This window comes from Danio aesculapii, chromosome 6 (assembly GCF_903798145.1).
Source record: "Danio aesculapii chromosome 6, fDanAes4.1, whole genome shotgun sequence".
Taxonomy (NCBI): Eukaryota; Metazoa; Chordata; class Actinopteri; order Cypriniformes; family Danionidae; genus Danio; species Danio aesculapii.
The window spans coordinates 45,933,768-45,950,383 of NC_079440.1; the positions used below are offsets into that span (position 1 = coordinate 45,933,768).

General features: G+C 37.6%; 1 protein-coding gene across 7 annotated transcripts in view; it reads right to left on the minus strand.

Moving 5' to 3' along the window:
- Positions 1-5,350: 5,350 nt before the first annotated feature.
- Positions 5,351-16,616, minus strand: part of foxp1b (forkhead box P1b) — a 287,035-nt gene continuing 275,769 nt past the window's right edge. For 6 of the 7 annotated variants that reach the window (XM_056460381.1, XM_056460375.1, XM_056460376.1 and 3 more), the window contains 4 exons: positions 14,154-14,275; positions 12,585-12,654; positions 11,743-11,906; positions 5,351-6,368 (listed from right to left, as the gene is read on the minus strand). In XM_056460381.1, coding sequence (XP_056316356.1) covers positions 6,224-6,368; positions 11,743-11,906; positions 12,585-12,654; positions 14,154-14,275 — 501 coding nt within the window. In that variant the 3' untranslated portion in view covers positions 5,351-6,223. Of the gene's footprint in view, positions 6,369-11,742; positions 11,907-12,584; positions 12,655-13,714; positions 13,885-14,153; positions 14,276-16,616 lie in introns of all 7 variants that reach the window. The other variant, XM_056460382.1, reaches the window with a different exon arrangement.

Genomic DNA, 16,616 nt, shown 5'->3' on the forward strand with positions numbered 1-16,616 from the left:
CATGTTTAAAATGTGAAGATATACAGATGTTGCATGTGTAGTTAACAAATAATCTCATTTTTAATTCAAAACTTGTATTAGCTAATTAAAAAAACATTTCCTTTGCATACAGCATTTGTTTACTTTATGGTTTTATAAATCAGTATTATGATCATGATTTATAGCTCATCCTCAGTTTTTAGACACCGACTGTAACAATTAAGTTGTGAAAAATTAAAGATTCTACATTGAAGGTCGTAATAGAAATAAGTGAGGATTATAGATGGAAAAAACTAAAATAAGAGATGTCCACATTTACAGACACAGCCTAAACACACCGACACTTACAGAGTTATTTTAGCGTCTGTTTTTACTTTTGTGTATTGGAATCCTTCTTGTGGGTCCTATAGCAATGGCCAGTGCTTTAATAACATTATAAACCTTACAAAACTGAAGAAAAAAAAAGTATTTTGTAAACTTATTTGCATTTTTTAAAATGAGAAAAATATACAGATGTTGTATTAGTTAACAAAAAATGTTTGAGCTAATTAAAAAAAAACATTTCCTTTCCTCTGCATATTTCTTTATTTTATAAATCAGTATTAGGATCATGATTTATAGCTCATCCTCAGTTTTTAGACACCGACTGTAACAATAATCAGTAAGAAAGGAAAGATTTTACATTGAAGGTAGGAACAGAAGTGGGGATTATAGGCTGAAAGTAAAATAAAAATAAAAATAAGAGATGTGCACATTTACAGTCAGCCTAAAGATACAGACGTTAAAAGAACCATATCTTTTTTTCCTTTTTCCTTTTGTGTATTGAAATCCTCCTTGTGCATCTCACACCAGTGGCCAGTGCTTTATAAACTATTACAAAACTGAAGAAAAAAGGTATTTAGTCAAATGATTTGCATTTTTAAAATGAGAAATTATACAGATGTTGTAGGAGTAGTTAACAAAAATGCATTATTTAATAAAAAAAAAAAAAAATTTAAACAAACATTTCTTTTCCTCTGCATATTTCTGTTTTATAAATCAGTATTATGATCATGATTTATAGCTCATCCTCAGCTTTTAGACACCGACTGTAACATGTAATATGTGGGGATTATAGACGGAAAAGAAAAGAATAAAGAGATGTGCAAAACTAAGGGAAAAAAAACAAGTATTTAATAAAACCATTTGCAATTAAAAATATACACACAGCGGGTACGGAAATTTGTGATATTTCAGTTTTTCCTTTTTTAATAAATCTGCAAAAACTCTTCTGTGTGTTTCTGTCAATATGAGCTGCTGTGTGTACATTAAAGAGGAAAAATCTTAAATGATTTTAGCAAATGGCTGCAATATAACAGAGTGAAATATTTAAGGGAGTCTGAATACTTTCCGTACCCACTGTATATTGTATGCATAGTTAAAAAAATCTCATTTTAATTACAAACTTTTATGACCTCATTAAGAAAACTTGATCAATTTTGTACTGTTCCTCTGCATATTTCTTTATTTTATGATTTCATAAATCAGTCTTATTATAGCTAACTAATATCCTTCTACATTTGCTGAAAAACATTCCAATCTTATAACACCACACATTTGTGTGCTACAATATACATGTATATCTTTTATTGATTATTATTAATCAGCTGAACCTAGAACTATAACACTAAACTCATATTTGCTCAAAATAAAATAAATTCAGTGTTTTTTGTATTGAAATCCTTAAAATAATCGGACTTTAAAGCAGAATTGTGTTTTTAAACCATTTTACTGGAAAACAAGAATAACAGCGATTAAGAAAATGATTTTCTTTTCTTCCGTTGTGCTGTAGAGAACAAACACCTGCTTTTACAGCTAATCTAGAGCAGAAAAAACAGGATCTTTCTGAGCACATTAAAAACAGCTTAACACCAGCAAAGAAGGGAAAGAGCGTACAAAGCGCTTCGGTCAATGATAACACAGACAAATCTGTTTTCTATTCTACAGTTTTAAGAATCCAAAAACGGAGGATTATCCCCGGATCCATTCCCTTCCCTCTCGCTCACAGATGTCTGCAACTTTCCTTTTTTTCTTTTTGGTCCAGAAAAAAAGCGAGCGAGGATTATGAAGTCAATGACATCTGCAGCACAGTTCCGCTATATTGAAATATACATACAGCAGTAGCTCGTTTTTCTGTGTTTTCCCACTTGTTTTAATAGGAAATACAAAGCAGTTGTGATAAAGCAAACATGGTGATACAAACATTACTTTCCCCTTCTCTGAAAAGAGAAAATGAGAAGACACACAAGCTCTAAATGTGGTGTATGTACAAGAACAGACACAGCAAACAGTTTACCGCATGTGAGAAGCAAAATAAATGAAAGAAGAAGCCTTTCTTAACCATTTAAAGAGAAAAGCCCGAGGTTTGGATGCTTTAGAACAATAAAAAGGGGAGATCCTGATGATAAACAAGCTCTGATTTGAATATAATCGTCTCTCTTAAATTAGTTTGCTACAGTTTTAGACTAAACATGCAGGACATACGACTAAGTGCAACTGAGTGAAATTGTACATCTTTTTTTCTTCTTAGCTAGTCATTCCCTATAGGTTTGAACTGAGGTATGCATACTAATCATGCTGTATTTCTTCAGTAATGCCAAGCTACACATGCGGCGAACGCTCTCATCGTCCCGCTCCAAATATAACAGAACCGTCACTCTGAGGCTCCGTTCGTTCTAGTGAATCAGTAAGAAAAGCTTGAATTAATTTACAAATAGTAGTAACTGCCATTAAAGTACCTTGTACCCAGCTTATTGGTTGACAGGAGTGTTTTTTAATATAAAAAAGTAATAAGTTGACAGACACTAAAACACAATCATAGAGCATTGGCAAGGTTAACAAAAGGACATCCCGTTTTTCGAATTTACAAGTGGCATACAATCGTTTCAAAGAATAAAATGACAAAAAAAAAGAAGCTAAATTATGAGAACAAACGAAATGCTCATCATTGTGTGGTCCAGTTTGAAGTTCAGTTCACATTGTGTTATGCAAATGTTTTCCCCCTCCTGGATTTCAATTTCCTGTGACGACAGCGAACACAGTTTTAAAACTCTTTCATCCGTATCCTTCACCGTTATAGCCATCATTTCCTGATAGAACACTCCCTTTTTTCCCTTTTGGTTGGCCCGAAGACAACATTGCTTTGATTTGGTCGTGTGTTGGTCTCCGTCTCTGCCGCTCCTCTACTATTTTGGTCACAGGCAAAGACATACAGCTGCCCATCCAACAACCCCTTTGGCTTTTTTTTTTCTTTTTTTTTCTTCACCAGACGTTTGCATTGGGGAACGCTCAAAGGATATTTGGCCTTTCGTTCAGCTATTGCATGGAACATAGAATATATCTTGTCTTGTAGTATCTTTGGTAGTCACAGATAAAACATAAACACAGGCAAAAGCAAATGACAATAAAAATGGAAGTAATAAATAAGAACACAAAGTGGTTGCTTGCAGTCATTCGTAAAAACAAAAACTAAAGGATTGGTCTGGTCTTTCAATCTAATCTAGCGGGCGACAGCAGCTTTCATTTTAGAGCCGTGGTTCGACAATCATGTGGCAAGAATGGTCATAGAGGGCTGCCCCAGTGCCGTAATGCTCAGTGGTCATGGAAGTCGGCTTGTAATCCCTTTAACATTTCTCCTGTGTGTAATTATTGATGTGGGGGAACTACAGGAAATGCAGTTTAAAGTCATCTGGACGTTACAGAACTTAATCAAAAGAAAAAACTAAGTCATATATGCCGTTCAGGAATCACAATTAGCTTCCTTGGTGCTATTTTTTTTGACATTTCATTGTTGCAGGGGGTTTCGATCGGCGATTTGGTTGACGCTGACATGCATCACCTCCAAAGGGTTTTTTTTTTTTTGAGAGTATCATTTCAGAACGATAAACGTTAACCTGCGCTGATTTCTCTGCCATTCATTCCACGTGGAAATTAAACTTCATTGGTGCGTGGAGAGGGAGCCTTCATTACGAGTAGTGCATTTGCAGATGGACTTCATGAGCGGGAAAGAGCACGAGTGTGTGTGTGTGTGTGTGTGTGTCGTATGCAAGGGCAATGTGACTGCAAAGTGAAACGCTAGGAACAAATGACAGACAAATACTAGACGGTAATGCGACATTCTGCTTCAGTTTGGAAAGGAAGAGGGGGGAAAAACAAAGAGCATGAGAAGCCTAAACATTCATCCAGTGCTGAGCACACCATAACTCCACATCATTATTCATGAGGTCTGATCAGTTACCAAAACAAACAAACCCAACAACAACAACAACAACAAAATAAAAGGATATATAGCTAACAGCACAGAGTAATGAGAGGACACTACGTTTCAATTATTCGCCCAGGAACCCTCAAAACACTGGACAGATATTCTCCAGCTGCCATGACTGAAAACGTAAAGAAATAGTGCACTTGACAAATGAAAATTCTGTCATTTATCTCTTTCTTTTTGTATCCATGAAAACACAAAATGAGATATTTTGAAGACTGTACCTGCTGCTCTTTTAATGCGGTTTAATTCAATGAAAAGTGGAGCGTTCGTACTTTACAAAAGACACAATACATGGCTGTGGGATTAAAAAAAAAAAAGGAAATTAAATTATATTTGGCTTCAGCATTGTATGGTTATGGATAAGTACGGCATTAAAACTACAAGTAGGTGGTGGCAATTCCCTGTTTTAATAAGTGATTCACTGAATCATTCATTCAAATGGTTTGTCCAAAACGGCTGATCCATGAAGTTAATAAACAAGAGACTTTAAAGACCATGGGGTTATTCACTTTAACATGCATTATGATAGAACTTTAGACTTTCAATGCATGATTTTGTTTGTTTTTTTTTTGTTTTTTTGTAAAATGAGTGACAAAGTCAGTTGGCATACTGTTAAAACAATTCATATTTTATACTTTTAATAACTATAAATATTTATAGTTTATACCAGTGGTCCACAAACCCCCCCAAACGATGGCGGCTCTAGGGGCTGTTCACATGCCACGCTTTTCTCGCGTGCAAGTTCATTATTTCCAATGGAGACACGTGCATATTGGGAGCAACATGCGCCTATTGGGAGCGACGAGCGCAAGTAATCCCACAAGTGCTCCGCGAGTCACGTGACAAGAACTGACCGATCAGCTTCAGGTTATATGGAATATCCACATTTCGGCAGACTAATGACTTCTGACAAACACAGAACACTCAAACACTGCAGTGCTTTTTCATTTTCTCCATAAATAAGCAATGTTTTGTCAGCTCGCCATCTTCTGAAAAAACTGTTGATGGTCGCCTAGCAATCTACATAGAACCCATCTGAAATCTCCCACCTAAGACCCCCCCCCCACCCCACGGTGATGAAAAGGTTGTGGACCACTGGTTTATACAACATATGTAGATAAGAGACAAAACAAAATACAAGCAGAAATTCACTAAAATTCATAAACTTGGTTGAAATTGAGAATCAGTCTGATGTGTGAACTGACTCACTGGAAAGATTTGACTCCAAAAAAAAGATTCACTCAGAATTTAAATGTCACTACTGACCTCTAAAGTAAACCATTCAATTTCGGTATGTTGATTATATTAAAAATCAAGCAAATATACCCTTCAAAATGAATCATTTTGTGTTTCGCAAAAGAACGAGAGGAATCTGGGTTAAAAAAACCTCAAGTGGTCCAGAACAACATGACAGAATCACATTTTTGGGTGCGCCATCTCTTCAAGAGTATCTGAAGGCAGAGACAATGACTTAAAGTCACATACGTACACGCACACTGTGAGTGGCACGCTCATCCAAGCGCTTATGATCTGTGTGTGTGTGCGTGAGTGTGAAAGAGTTTGTGATCAGTGTTTATTTGACTCAGAGGGCATTGAGTCTTTCTCAGCTGTGTTTTCATGTCCGCCCTGGTCTCACTTATGCCAAAAGGAAGTTGAAGCAGGCCCCAGTACCAAACGTCTCTTCATCAGGCGATGAGTAGAAATTTACACATCTCGTCTTTTAACCCAAAAGTAGAAACAAATCAAAAATACTTCCAAATGGAATAGATTTTCTTATCTCGTATTCTGGTTTCATATTTAATGGCACTAAGAGTAAATCAGAACATTTTTAGTAGCTGTCAACAAGAGGATTGTGAATCCAGTCTTGGGCTTGCTATATGTGGAGTGGTCTCGCAGTCAGTATGGCCTCTTCGGCAGAGGACCTGGGAGAAACCAGGCTTACAGCATGTCCTCGGTGCCGTGGTCATCCTCATAATCTCTGTGGTGGTCAAAGTCTGGACTGTGATTGGCTGTTGTCACGAGGGAAAGGGGGCCTTCGTGCTCCTCTGGGTCCAGTGGCTCCTCTTTTACGCTGATATGATGCCTGAGGAAAAAAACTAAAAGTTAATACACTTGAATGTTAAAAGCTTCCATTATCTTTCTCTCTTTCTCTAATAAATAAAAAAACACTATTCTTTTTATTTCTATTTTGAAATTTGATCTATGATGTGCTGGCTCTTTTATAGTCGCACTGAAAAAATGGCACAGAAACAATTTTCAGTCAGAAATGGAAAGTAACATTGAATTAAATATACAATTATTTTTCAGTCAAACATACTATGGTAATATTTATTTACAAAAAATGGTTTTTACTGTTTTTTCTAATTTTTTTGTTGATTAGTTAAGCACTTCTAAAGGCTGATTTATACTTCTGTGTCAAGAGCACGCGTATGCTCTGGCGCAGCCTGCGCGTGGTCGCAGAGCCCTCGCCGTGGCAGTCGCTGATGTGCACCTCAAAAAAAATAGTAACTACACATCACAACTACGCGTAGCGCAAGCTCTGTGATTGGTCGGCTTGGTAGCGCTGACGAGTGTGGGCAGGACTGAGAGTCGCATGAACCCATTGGAGCGAGTGTTTACAAGTGTCGAGTTCCGTGAAGAAGCTCTAGATGGAAAGTTTTGTTTTGTGGTTACCTATGATAAAAGTTGTTGGACGTCCGCTGGTTCCTGCCTCTGAATGAGCGAGTTTTAGATACTTTTAGAGTTTGAGTAGAATTTTAGAGTAGAATTAAAATCCCTGACAGTATCTCAATGATCTTAAAGTGGGTCAATATTCTGTAGAAGACCTGCTAATATAAAATGACAATTAAAAACTGCATTCTTATTAACTAATGCTGACAAACAGTAGCCTAATAAATACAGAGAGAATGCTACTGCTCAATTTCAATGCACTGTCTAATAATAGCTCTAAAACAAAGATGATATGTAACCATTTGTTTGTTAGTATAATTTTTGAGCTACAAAATAAATCTTGAATTAAATGTGGTAAATGAATCTGATTTTATTTTTTAAATGAACATACTGTTGCTCAACGGATAGACCACAATTCAGAAGTCCTCAATGAGCAAATCAAGGCAAAGGCAGGTGCAGCTTGACTAGTGTATTCAGCATTAAACTCCATTGTGTTATAAATGAAATTCTTATGGTTCCAAAAACCAAACTTGATTGAGGGCCATATATATAAAAAACGCATTAGTTAATATTAATTAAGTTATGTTTTCTATTTATTTTGAAGTGAATGAGTACATTATTCACGGCAACCTGTAATACAGCTTGAAATATTTAAGTTCGGCCCATGGCCCTCAATCAAGTTTGGTTTTTGGTCCTTCATAAGAAAAAGTTTAGGCACCCCTCGCTCTAATCTAATTGACAAAAACAAAAATGTAGACAGACATTTAAAAAACATATAAATATTGTATCAGTGCATTCCTGCTGTCTGCTGGCTAAACATCTAAGTATAAGAATGACCCGCTTAACAAGCAGTTGTTTATAATGAAGGACTAACAGAGTCACAGCAGCTCGTGATAAACTGCACTTCCCTTTCAGCTCCTCCAGCACCAGGAGAGGTTACCTGCCGCCTTTATTTTCCACAGCTGGCTCGACAACAGGCCTTTCACTCTCAATTGATGAATGAGGAAGATTAACAACGCGCGATGTGGCGACGAGAGAATGGACTGCGGCGCGCGGAGGCGGGAGCGCGCGGACGGGCCTGTCAGATCCCCGGTGGCGGCGGCGGGATCAGCGGCGCGCGCGCTCCTCTTCCCGCTCGTTAACATGCACAACCTGTGAGGCGGGTCTCTGGAGGACGACCCCGCGCAAGGTTCCGTCATTAATCAACTTCAAGCACGCCAAAAAAACCCTCGGTGACCAGACAGCGCGGCGCACGCTTTAAATACACTCAAAATTAATGCAACTTCTAACCAAAATGTCAATAAGGGGAAGAAAAAGAGAGGCGGAGGGGGGAGGCGCTGACGACCGGGCCCAACACAAACGGCTGTGATAAGAAACAGAGCCCTTACAAGAATAATAACGCTGTCAGTTGTAAACAAGGCAAAACATGAACCCCAGCCCACAGTCTGGGCAAAGGATTGTCCACAGAGATGAGATCTGCCAAATTTCTCATTACAGAAACACTGCGGGAACGGAGCGAGCGCTGACTGTACCGGGGAGGGAGACCGAAAAAAGAATGCCGGACGAATAAAAGGATAAACATTAGAAGCGGCTGTGGCAGAGACTTTAAGATAATTAGTCTCACATGGCAAACTATAGGTTTTCGCTAAGACATGTTTGGCGAATGTAATTAGCCACGATATCTTCAGCCCCGTTAAGAAAGCAGCCATGCTAATGAGTTATCATATTTGTACGGGAATAATAAGAAAACCCCAGCTATTCTATCGGTTTTAGATCAAAGCGTCTCCGCGTATCCCATGGCCTGCGGTTCTCAATCTCTAGCTGGAGGGCAAACATGAAATTGTTATTAATATGCAACTGAGCTGCACTCTGCTTTCGCCTTCATTGTAATTAACAGTGAAGCGTCTGATTTCAGGCATCTGGAACAATACAAACAGGTGCGGCAGACGCGAGGAGGACACCTATTTGGCAGAACTTATTAATTATGATTCGGAAAAATAAGATTCAGAATAATGCTCGTCTATATTGGTTCTGTTATGATGTGATTGTGTTTACCTCATAACGAAAGGACAGGTTTACCTCATAACATAACATGTTAAGATATAATTATATACTTGAAATGACGACACTACTGTATGTAATCATTTTAATAGATGACGTTTAATTACACAGTTCAAAATAGCTCATGAAATAAAACCAGAAGGTTTGAGCTTGTGCACACGATAACAGTAGTGGTCCAAAGTAATGTCCAGCCAAGAAATATTAATACACACTTTATTTAAATATACTGATGTTATATTGATGTAGATTTTCTATCATAAATTATCAGTTAATATTTAGGGTATCATGTCAAATACCTTAACCAAGTAGTAAACAATACTATCCTCATTCTTTTGCCTAACCAGTGTACAAATAGTTTTTAGTTGACTTAATATACAATCTGTACCTGTAATATAAATTTTTGTATACTATTGTCATACTGTAGATTTCACACAAAAAAAAAGCTTACGGTGTTGCTTTATGTGTTTATGTACAAGAATAATATGAGGGAGACCTGTTAGTTATGATTGTTATGACTAGTTTTAGAAGTGTTTCTGTTCTGTCTGCATTTTTTGGGGAGGTCAGCATTGAGCTGAGGAACAGAGTCTGTGGTTTGGTTGAGTTTTGATCTACAAAGGTTAAGAGTATATTCAGTTGTTGATTCAGTGGTGATTTCTCTGTTGGTTATGTTAATATGTGCACGTGTGCTATTGCTGGCTGGACTATTGGATCATTTAATTTACTGTAGTATTTATTTTGGTCTTTACAGGGCAGTTGGCCTGCTAAGTTTTAACAAGTAAATCAGCTTATTGTTCCAGTAAATCCAACAAAACCCAAGTTGCAACACATCCTATTTTAGTCAGCTCAGTCTAAATAATCTGTTAGAATACACACACAACTAGCATAATTAAATTGATAAGAAATAGTTGATAAAGTACTAGAAGTCAACTTTTTTTTTTAATAGAAATGGAATTACAATAGTACTAGACACTTTTCACATTTCCGGCTTTCCCAGTAGCGGAAGTCATCATAGTTGGGAAAACTGAAAGCCCAGTAAATGGGAGAATACAACAAATGTTTTTTCACAATCTTATTTGCTCAAATAATAAAAGAAAAACTCCACAATGATGTTATGAAGACGTTCAGAAAAAGGAAAAAAATAGTGTGAATCTGATGACAGCGGCCAGAGAGAACAACGTCAAATTTACTGTCCTGTCTCATAGACGCTGCTTTAAAAATACCTCGCACAAGCAGTAATTAGTTTTTTGTAATTTGAAGTAAAGATGATATAATATATACATAAAAATATTCATACGTCTTTAGGATTTAAGAGGCTGATGATCGTTAAATGTGTCATAACAGGCTTGTGAAAAGGGTCCCTTGTCTAAAATACACAATATTCCTATGATACTGTGTCCATGATGCCCTTGATAACGTAAGCATCAATTATGTTATTCAGTATATTAATCTTCTGAGGCGATTCAGTCTCACACTTTGCACAAGTTCCAAAAATTTTATATGTTTCAGTTGCATTGGTAAACTGAAGAGTAATAATCTTATTCCTTGAGCAGGTTTGACAAGCTTGTCTAATCCAAAAAAAGTGATTTACTGGAGAAAAAGTTTTTTTTACAAAAAGATGAAATTCCTCTAAAAGATGATCCATAAATGTGGTTAACCTAATAAACCTCCATGCCTTTTACGGTCATGTTTTATGCATGCTCATACATTCTCACACTTTGTACAGCTTGTGTTTGGGCAACATCTTTGCTTTTGAGTGTGTTAAGTTGGCAAATGCCTGGAGAGGTGAGAGGCAGAGCGCCTGAGAGCAAGCACACCCATCCTGTCTCTCTGTATCCTGTGGATGGGGCAGGCCTGCAGCTATGTTACCTGCCATTAGCGTTTCTCTCACCCACATCTTCACCAGTTCATCACGCCGCCTTTTTTTCTCCAAAAAACGATTTGCTGATATTTCACAGAAAGTGCAATAAATCGCGCTGAGCAACAAATCAGCGTTCTGTCCTCCAACATCTGGAAACCATGTTGTCTGCACCGTATTATTTTAAGCTTCAAACAACGGCGGTCCCTCCCATACAACAAGTGTATGGGGAGCTGTGGTTTCCAAGCCCGACCGCAGCTCAGCTACATGGAAATCTTGGAGCGGTTTCGCCGAGGCTAATTACGACCCCCCACCCCTCTCTCCCTCCCTCCGCTGTATTACTGTCGACGGCTCTGAGAGATTTCGGACGTGCTGCGAGTCCTGTCTGGGTGGAAAAAGGAGGCCAGTTCTGTCATCTTCTATTCACCGCTTTTGTAAATATTTAAACAAAATGGAGGCAATAATTAGGGAGGAACTCGCCGTAGTACGCCACACACTATTGACCCGTAATAAAAGCCAGTTTATAAACTTCTCCTCGAAATAACACAGAGAGACACTATTTTCTTTACGAGCTCCCCCAGCATAGAAACCTGCCAAAGGTGGGGTTTCCTTTCTAAGACTGCATTCGCAAGTCCTACTTCCTACATAAACTGCAGTTTTCTATATAATTTCACGCTTGGCTAAACATCTACTGTAATGTACATTGAACCCTACTGCTGCTGTTCAACTCCTAGTGACCTGGTGAAAAATGTCCACCACCTAAGCCGTACGAGCGTGTGCCGGAGCCTAATGATTCCTGGACATCTCCCTGTCCCTAGCGCCCTTATCTCAGTCACACACACATTACGAAGGTGGGACGTGAGCCACTCACATAGCTGGCAGAGGCGAGCGTCCAGGGCTGCTGTCACTACCGTTGCTGTTCCCGTGGTCCATGGCCCCATTCATTTCCTCTCGGATGACGCTGGCAAGCGAGTTAAGAGTGGGGCTTCCGATGGAAGCGGTAGTGTATAGAGGTATGTTCTCTGCCATTGAAGCCTAAAAGAAGAATGGAGGAGATGAACCAACAAAACATCAGGACCATTCAGTGGTCTTCAGATACTTGAGCTCGTCCAAAATAAATAATAAGCATTTTTAGCCATCGTTAGGTTCTAAAGTCACTTGGGATCTACTTAGGAGTCAAAAGAGTTACAGACAAACCATATGAGTTTCACAAATCACGTTAAAAATCACATGTGAATTATGGTTTTAGAAAGTTTTCATTAGCTCACATATGAACCAACAGAAATATGTGCTGAGATGGATTTTGAAGGGAAAATGCCCTAAAACTGCATTTCACATGTGCTCTACATAATTTACATGTGGTTTTAACATGTGAAGCTCATGTGGTGTTTAATGAATATAATGAATTTAGTCCGAATCTATGTTGAAAACATAATGAACACATATAATTATATGGGTTTCACATAATTATTTTCCAAAATCATGTGTCTTCCTCATATTTCACAAAAAAATGATGTGGTTTTTCTGTTAAGGTTTGCTATATTTTCTGGCATGTTTTACTGCTTTGCTTTATCAACTGTTCACAAAATGAGCACATACTTGTGCAGTCAATGATTGAGTAAGGGGAGCAACTGAATAGATAAATAAATCAAACTTATACACCTATATAAATAATATGGATGAAGACTGGATGGTGCAAGATTGTGATTCTACCTGGAAAGCTGCAGAAAGAGCGGGACCGTATCCCAAAGTGGTGTGGATGTTCTTTACCAGAGCTGGACTACTGTGGAAACAAAAATATACACACACACACACACATACACGTTTAGTTTAGTAGTGAAACGAGTCATGCTGTCTCCGGTCTACTGAACAGATTGATTTTGCACTGAAGTCAGTATTTAGAGGACAATCTGATTTCCAATGAAACTCAATCGCAAAATCAATAGACAGCAATAAACTATCAAATGCTCTTTAACAATAGAGCTCTGTCCCAAGACTGGCTGCCAACTTCAAAAGCGAAGGCTGTTACAAAATATTCCAGGATAGCTTGTTTTGGCCTTTATCTAATGCCTTGTTCAGACTAAAGAGAATTAGCCTGATTCTGGCTTACTTTGGCTGATTTTTGGCAAACTCTGTTTGACATGCGGTGTTACGGGGATTTAAATCATTAATGTTGGGATGTAAAAATAGATTTTAAAAAATCATCTTTTATGGGGTGATATTGACCAATGGGAGCACAGAAGCTCTTCTGTATACAGCTTACATGTAATCAAAACAAAAATATTGTGTAGTCCTAAAACGACATAAGGCAGTTTTGTTTACTGACAAGCTCAAAGGCAATATGATACCGAATATTAATAGTGAAAGTCTTCAAGGTGTTATAAGCCAGATATGAGGAGAATCTTTATACAAACTTACATATTTAAAGCAATAAAGTATTTGAAAACCCTGTATTAGTGCTCTTTTAATGAAATGTGTTGCAAAATGTTACAATTAACCAGAAAATGCACTGATAAACTGGTATATTTTAATGCAGACTGACAGCTTCGACAAAAGCACTGATTAACAGCCTCATAGCTCACCAGAGATCTGTCTTTAAAAGTTTATAAGCTACCATTAAAAATCAATTCTCCTAAAATGAAAATGAATGGGATTTTTACTTCTGCCTGCACACTTGAAGGCAGCTACATACACAGAGCATAACTTGGAACAGAGCTTATATGTGTTATTCAGCATCACATCAATATGCATTCATAATGAATATCACATAAGACAAAAGCGGGATGAGCAAGCACACAGAGGCGGAGCATGCAGGAAGGGGCAGGGCAGAGGGCGGAGCTTACTGTACAAGCAGCTGGTCGCAGTTTTCATCAGCCACATGTTTCCTGGGTCGCCCTCGCTGTATGTGGCGGCCGCGTTTAAACTCTTCGTCGTCTACAGTCCAAAAGGACCCAAAGTCATCCTCAACTCTTACAAAGCATTTATGCAGGGACAGATTGGTGCGCACAGCACCCTGGGAAGGGGAAGAGGGGCAGCAAGCAGCCAGATGGGGATGTAGCAAGACAGGCCGACAGTGATAGAGAAGAAGATATGAAATGAATGAATGGATAAGCACAAGCGACTGGGGGTTACGGTGCACACAGCTAGCACATAACTCACATACGGGCACAAAGACGCACGCTAAGCTAGCAGGGGTCAATGGGCGGCACAGCACAGAAGACAATGACATGGAGCCCATTCATCAACACCACGAGACACGGGTTTGGTGTGCTGAAAACCTACCCGCTGATCTTTTGCGGCCTTCTCTTTTGGAACTCTAGCTCGTCGACGGTCCAAACCGCCCCTTTAACGTTCTCTACCCGCACAAAACACTTGTGAAGACTAAGGTTATGCCGCACTGCATTCTGCAGTTGGTGTGAAAGAAAGAAAAAGACTATGAGTGCAAAAGGAAATGTGCTGGCATAACTCAGACAATTCAGTATTTTGCATTGCAGGCAAGATTATTAGAGGATAATGATTTAATTATAGCTATGAACTATTATAAGCAGGGTTTCTGCCAGTTTCACCAAGTTAATTTAAGACTTTTTAAGACCATTATGAATGGAATTTTAGACTTATACAAGGATTTTTTTTCAAATATCGCAGTTGGAAAAGATTTGCCCTATGTAAAAATGATTATAATTTAATACATTTAATAATACAATGATAATAATTTAATAAAAAATATAGGTCAGGTCAGTATCATCAGCAGTAAATAAAAGGAGAACTTTTAAACAAATGTTACTGTAAGGAAAGTAATTAAATGTTATAAAAAAAAAAAAAAGTTAAACATTTTATTGAGATTGGGATTGTTGGTGATTGTAAGGGTGTTAATGGCCAGAATGGGTAGCTGTACATGAACAAAGGAAAATTAGCCCCTGTTAAAAAAGTTAAGACCTACAACACAATATGTCAGTAGATTTAAAACTCTTTAAGACCCCGTAGATACCCTATATAAGGTTGTTTGAATGAGCAGTACGGACATTCTTCATAATATCTCCTTTTTTGTATCACTATCACAGACAAAAATGTGACCTTGGACCACAAAACCAGTTTGAAGTGTACATTATTTTGAAATTAAGATTTATACATCATCTGAAAGCTAAATATATTTGATGTATGCTTTGTTACACTTTCTTACAAATATTCTTTGTTACTTGTTCAAACTACTTATGTAAAATGAGCTAAAACAACACAATTCTTGTGATTTCATTGGGACTACTTAACTGTTTTATGTTTATTCCACTTAAATTTGTAAAATAAATAATTAGTTAACTTAATTCCTTCATGTTGCCCCAACACAAATCGATTGTGTGGAACCCAACATTTCTTACAGTGTAGGACAGGACCATATTTGGCAGAGATACTGCAATTTTTGTAAATCTGGAGTCTGAGGGTTAAAACAAAATCTAAATGATGATAAAATCACCTTTAACCTTTAAAGTTGTTCAAGTTAAGTTCTTAGCAATGCATATTGATGATTAATTAATTTATGATATATTTACAGTAGAAAATGTACAAATATCTTCACGGAAGATGTTCTTTACTTAACATTCCAATGATTTTTGGCATTAAAGGGAAATCAAAAATTTGAACCCATACAGTGTATTTTTGGCTATTACCCGAAATAGTCCCATGCAACTTAATACTGTTTTTATGGTTAAGGGTCACTAATAATACCGATTTTGAAGTGAGTAAATGATGACAAGAGACATCCTTAATACAAGATAAATGTACTGTCTTAAAGTTAGATCTCACTAAATATCCAGAGCCCTTCAATACATTGTATAATACTGTTAATTTTTCTAAATACTGTAGATCATTTATTATTACATTTCCCAGTTTTTGCAGAATATTTACACAGCAGATATTTTCCAAAAACACTCCCTATGGAAAACTGATCTAAAGCCAGTTGCACCAGCTCCTTGGACTATCAAGAAAATTTCTGTCGGCACAAATAGCGTGATAAACACGACTCTTTAGCAGTTATGACTTTCGCACTGTAGCTGAACAATGAAAGGAAAAGACGTAATTCTAACACGCTCTGCTTGTTGCGTTCTTACAAATGACCCTTTCATCAAGCCATTTGTCCAACATGCGGGTGATATTTAGTAAATAACGCACTCTCTGATTGATGGAGGCCGATGTGGGTGTTGTCACTCTGGCGCTTTATCATTCGACTCTGGTAAAAGTCACAGATAGTTCATCATTTTCTGCCTCACTTCAAAAACGGAAACTGAAAACGCTTGAGTTAAATGCCAATGCTCAACAAACTCTGCCAGGGGAAAACATCCTACTCAAATGACCAGATTTCCCCTTAAAGCTGTTGAAATTCATCCAGAGAAAACTGAAAAAACACTTTCAAAATAAATCCAAATGAAGAGGGGGTCTCTTCCAGAAACTTCCAAGCACCATTAAGTGAAATAAATCATATTTGGGGGGGAAATGCATACTTTCTCTGGGTCATTTAAACTTGACTAAATTCATTGGGCAAAATGGTCTAAACTACTGCATGATGTCTGTTGGCATCTCTGAGGTGCTGGTGGTGTTTGAATTAATTGACTTTTTTTGAAGCGTTCATTACATTGTGAAATCTTAATATCTGGGAAAAGAAAATATGTTTGTCAGTATAATAGTTTGTTTGAAATACTGGCGTCTGAAAGTCTGGGAATGCTAGTAAAATGATTCTGTTTTGCATTTTAAATG